General features: G+C 44.0%; 1 protein-coding gene across 3 annotated transcripts in view; it reads left to right on the top strand.

The window, feature by feature from the left end:
- The window catches only part of LOC143018639 (1-phosphatidylinositol 4,5-bisphosphate phosphodiesterase epsilon-1-like), a 27,148-nt gene that overhangs the window by 20,197 nt on the left and 1,951 nt on the right, over positions 1–5,000 (top strand). For all 3 annotated transcript variants that reach the window (XM_076174202.1, XM_076174203.1, XM_076174201.1), the window contains exons 17-19: positions 1,784–2,009; positions 2,986–3,145; positions 3,667–5,000. The exon at positions 3,667–5,000 is cut by the window's right edge and continues 1,951 nt beyond it. In XM_076174202.1, the coding sequence (XP_076030317.1) occupies positions 1,784–2,009; positions 2,986–3,145; positions 3,667–5,000 (1,720 nt within the window). The remainder of the gene's footprint in view (positions 1–1,783; positions 2,010–2,985; positions 3,146–3,666) is intronic.

The raw sequence follows: 5,000 nt of genomic DNA, 5'->3' as shown, positions 1-5,000 counted from the left end.
AATCTTCTGTCTTAGAGAATAAAATTTTATTCTTTTATGTTTTTCTCCCGTTAATTCTTATACAGCGTACTCTCCTGAGTCTTTTCAAAGGAATCCCCCGTGAGCACGTATGCAAGATCCTACGTGAGCTTTGCAGTGAGGTAGTGATTCCTTAGTCCAGTGATATTTGATTTTATATTCAAGATCTTCCCCTAAGGGCGTGATCTTACAATTGTGACCAATTGAATTTTCTTCTCCACCCTTTCACCTATCAGATTCTTTGTTTCAAGTCTATACTGCAATATTGTTTACTTAGAATAATCTCGAGTCTGCATAATTCTCACTTAGGTTATAAAGGAATGCCATGTCAGCAATACATTCGAGCTCCCGATTTGTTATTATAAACACTACTTTTATTACCTACACAAGGTAGAAAGCGAACTCAGGCAGCTCGCTCGGGCCATTGTTTTATAAACACCCTACCTATAAATGCAACAACCCGTCTTCTATCCCTCTTTCTACCCTCTTTTTTAGCAGCCTTTTACAAGGCTCGGCAGCTACCACTTGGTCGTCCCGACCAACCCTTTTCTACCAACCTCTTACAAGACTCCGGCGCACTACAATTTTCATATCGGCAATCAATGATGTTGAAGCAGCGATAACTAAGGAGGAGAAAAGAACAATTAAGAAAATAAAATACCATAGTTATGTTTGACCCTAATGGATGTAGCTTTCTTAATTTCAAAGGTGGAGATTTTTTCTGAAAAGATAATGTTGATATCTGTGAGGTATGTTTTATCAGGGTGTTAGTAAAACTTGAGTGTTCCTGCATAGATTTCACACTTGTCAGAAACTGAGATTGGACTTTCAGTTGATTTTGATTTAGGATCTAATTCAGGACAGATAATATATACTCTGGTTTTGTTTGGGAAAAAATGGAAATGTGAACTATGAGTTACTATGAGTAACCTGGTTTACAAATATATTTTGTAGTGACAATTCTGCATTACAGACATGTTCTTAACTAGTGAAGTTTCACAAGAATTTTTCATACAATACTTAATGGGAATGTTTTTGAAATCTAGAATTATACTTATACATTACCTTCCTGACTGACCAAGGCTCCAAGTTGCACAGGTCAATCCCAGGCATGCACCGAGCTGTTATTATAAACACTACTTTTATTACCGACACAAGGCGGAAAGTGGACTCAGGCAGCTCGCTCGGGCCTTTGTTTTTATAAACACCCTACCAATAAAATGCAACAACCCGTCTTCCACTCCTCTTTCTACCTTCTTTTCCACCAACTTTTCACACGCACACACATATACACACACACACACACACACACACACACACAGACATACACACACATACATGCATACACACACACACACACACACACACACACACACACACACACACACACACACACACACACACACACACACACACACAATTACCATAGGCATACTTACATCCTTTTATCCAACAGGCATTGAGTATGATAATAGGTTTTCCTGTTTCGAATTGTAAAGTTTTATTAAAATGAGGATTTTTCTTAACGAAGCCCCGAATGCTCCAGACTTCAGAGTAAGGCCGCAGAGCTGAACAGTCTTCAGGCATTTACCAGAATAAAATATTCAAATCATGCCAGGATACACAGATGACATATCTCATGGGATTTTGTCATCTTTGACACCACACGATTTTATTCACAAGTTAATTAAAATAACTTCAAGACGCTAGGCTCATCTCAGTCTCATCTAATAAGTTCCTCTTCCTCCTTCTTCCCCTTCTTCAGGAGCGTCGTGGAGACCATAAACCAGAGCGCCTTCGTTACCTCGCCGTACCCTGTGGTGCTGTCCATCGAGAACCACTGTTCGGTGCCTCAACAGGCTCGCATGGCCAACATCTTCTTGACCGTCTTCGGGGAGAGCCTCGTCACCAAGTTCCTCTTCGAAGCCGACTTCTCAGAAGAGCCACACTTGCCCAGTCCTAATCAGCTCAAGTACAGGATTATCATCAAGGTGAGAGAGAGAGAGAGAGAGAGAGAGAGAGAGAGAGAGAGAGAGAGAGAGAGAGAGAGAGAGAGAGAGAGAGAGAGAGAGAGAGAGAGAGAGAGAGAGAGAGAGAGAGAGAGAGAGAGAGAGAGAGAGAGAGAGAGAGAGAGAGAGAGGGAGAGACAGAAGGATGAAGAGACGGAATTGGAGAGTGGGGGGAGGGAGATTGGAGTAGTGTTTAGTACTCGGTCGACAATAACTAGCGCTTCTATCTGTATAGACAATATCGTACCAAAAAGGTTGAGTCACAGAAGTACGAGTAAAGGAGATATTTTAGTAGGATGTGTGGACATGACAGAGTGAAAGCTGAAAGTGATGAACATATTTTTTTTGAGTGAAGATTAGCTCCAATCATAAGAGAATTTTGCATGACACTTAGTAAAATCCAAAAGGAATGGGAAGAATATGAGAGTTTTTGTAACAAATGTAAAAAAAAAAAAAAAAAAAAAAAAAAAAAAAAAAAAAAAAAAAAAAAAAAAAAAAAAAAAAAAAAAAAAAAAAAAAAAAAAAAAAAAAAAAAAAAAAAAAAAAAAACTTTTTGTCGTCAGGAAAAACAGAATTACACGAGCATGGATGGATTCTTTTTCCTTACCAGATGACTTCTTTTTTCTTGCTGACGCTTGGTGAATTTATTCATCTCTTAGGCATGCCTAAATTGATGGTTCCTTCTTTCCCTTCACCTATGTAGTGAGCGCTGAAACAACTGATTATTTTCAGAGAAGATGAGATAATTATATGTGCAGGAATGACAGGTGGTAAGGGATATAGAGCAGTCAAGTGTAGTCTCCTCTATTCTTATCTTTTTGTGTTCTTACCAGAACAAGAAATTGGTCGTGGATATGCCTTCCGGCCTGAGCAGGTGGTAAGGGACATGGAACTGCCAATGTAGGCCATATGGACTCTTACATTCTCCTCCATTCTTACGTTCTTATGTTTTTACCAGAACAAGAAATTGGTCGTGGATGTGCCTTCCGGCCTGAACCCGAGGGGTCCCAACAAGCACTCAGGAAGAACCAATTCCCTCATCAGCAACAATTCTACCGGTTCACTCAACGACCCCGACACAGACGACGAAGACGAGGACTTCGACGACGAAGAAGAAGGTTAGTCTTTGGTCTTTGGCCGGTGCGAGGGGCGGGATGAAGGGGCTTCGCCCTTTAAGGCAAAGACGTTTCTGTAGAGGGGTTATCACACTGAGCTTCCACGGGCTTCACCAGCGCCGACTGTTGAGAAATCGATTGAGTAAAAACGACTTCGAATACAATATTTTGTTTTTCAAATCTTCTAATATCAAATTATCTTTCCGTCATATATAGCAAAGCCGAATGATGAACTAAGAGATTGTAGACCTATACGAATGTAAGACACACTGATGAAACGCACTTAGAGAAGTCTAGATTTCTGTAATTGAAGTCATATTCTAGCGATTCAAATGGAGGTTGGAAGTAGAATGTAGGAGGAAAGTAGCCAAGTGTGATAACCTCTGAAACTAAATAAAACCGTGTGGCTCTCACCGGGCTAGAATAATTGAAATAAGCTCGAAAACTTAAACAGAAGAAGGGTTATGAGAAAATCTACCGAATGTATTTTCATGCGCAAGATACTAAACATACCTGTGTTTCAGATCACATCCCTTTCGAAGTCTCTCACCACGACAGCTTGTTCGAGGACGACAAGCAGTGCCAAGTCATCAAGAGTATGTCCCTTGGCACTCGCACAGAGTCTCTCTCAAGTGCCGAGGGAGGAAGAGTCCGACCGAAGAGCCAGAGCGACGACAACCTACCTCCCGAAGAGCAGGAGACCCCGCTGCCCAAACCGAAGAAACAAAGCAGTCAGATCGCCAAGGAGCTCTCCGATCTGGTTAATTACTGCCAGGCGGTCAAGTTCAGGGGCTTCAACCTCTCGAGTCCCAGAGAGTCCGTCAAGGCTAAGAAACTGGTGGGCAGAAAGAGCACAGTCCAACCCCCAATTGTCACCAACACGCCTATACTAGTCCACACCCAGATGACCTCAGACCCCAGCCGGCTTGAGCCCATACTCCAGCCTCCCATCCTGAAACGGCCAATGGGGGCCCATCCGTGCTACCAATGCTCCTCCCTTAATGAGAACAGTGCCAAACGACTATGCCGCCGTCAGTCTCTGAGTTTCTTGGAACACACGGAGACCCAGTTGATGCGCACGTACCCTGCAGCCATGCGCATCGATTCCTCCAACTTCAACCCCCTCTTCTTCTGGGCCTTCGGCACCCAGATGGCGGCGCTCAATTACCAAACAGACGACACGTACCTCCATCTCAACTACGCCATGTTCGAGCAGAATGGCTCTTGCGGTTACGTCCTTAAACCACGGGTTATGTGGGATCGACGGCACATGATGTACAGGCGGTTCAACCCCTTCGACAAGGAGTTCGATGGCCTGCATGTGCTCAACCTCAAGATCACGGTAATCTCCGGCCAGTACGTGTGCCCCAACAACTTCCAGGGCAGTCCGCAGGTCGAGCTGGAAATCATGGGCATTCCAGTGGACTGCATCAAGTACAAGACGAAGGCTGTACATAGGAACTCCTTCAATCCCATCTGGAACGACAGCTTCAGCATAAAAGTCATGTTCAAGGACTTGGCCTTTCTCCGCCTGACGGTCGTAGACACAGGTACAGGTCATATGACCGCGCAGCGTATCATTCCCCTTCGGTGTCTCAGACGGGGTTACCGTCACGTTCGTCTCCGCAACCAGCAGAATCAGCACCTGCCTGTGTCCACGCTCTTCATCTTCTCGCATATGGAAGAGGAGGAGTACGAGATTCAGCCGTCCACGAGCCAGGAAGGCGCGCTGGATGCCATCAAAGTAAAAGAAACGGGACCCACAGGTCAGGGTGAAGTAGGAGACACACAAGAAGCCACGCCGACGGTCCCTCTGAAACGCCGCAAGTTCTTCGTCAAGATCCATGGCGTAGTACCT

This window comes from Oratosquilla oratoria, chromosome 35 (genome assembly GCF_046742065.1).
Source record: "Oratosquilla oratoria isolate Oo_2021 chromosome 35, ASM4674206v1, whole genome shotgun sequence".
NCBI lineage: Eukaryota > Metazoa > Arthropoda > Malacostraca > Stomatopoda > Squillidae > Oratosquilla > Oratosquilla oratoria.
Note: the sequence above shows the minus strand (reverse complement) of the source record. Positions and strands in the feature narration are given on the sequence as shown.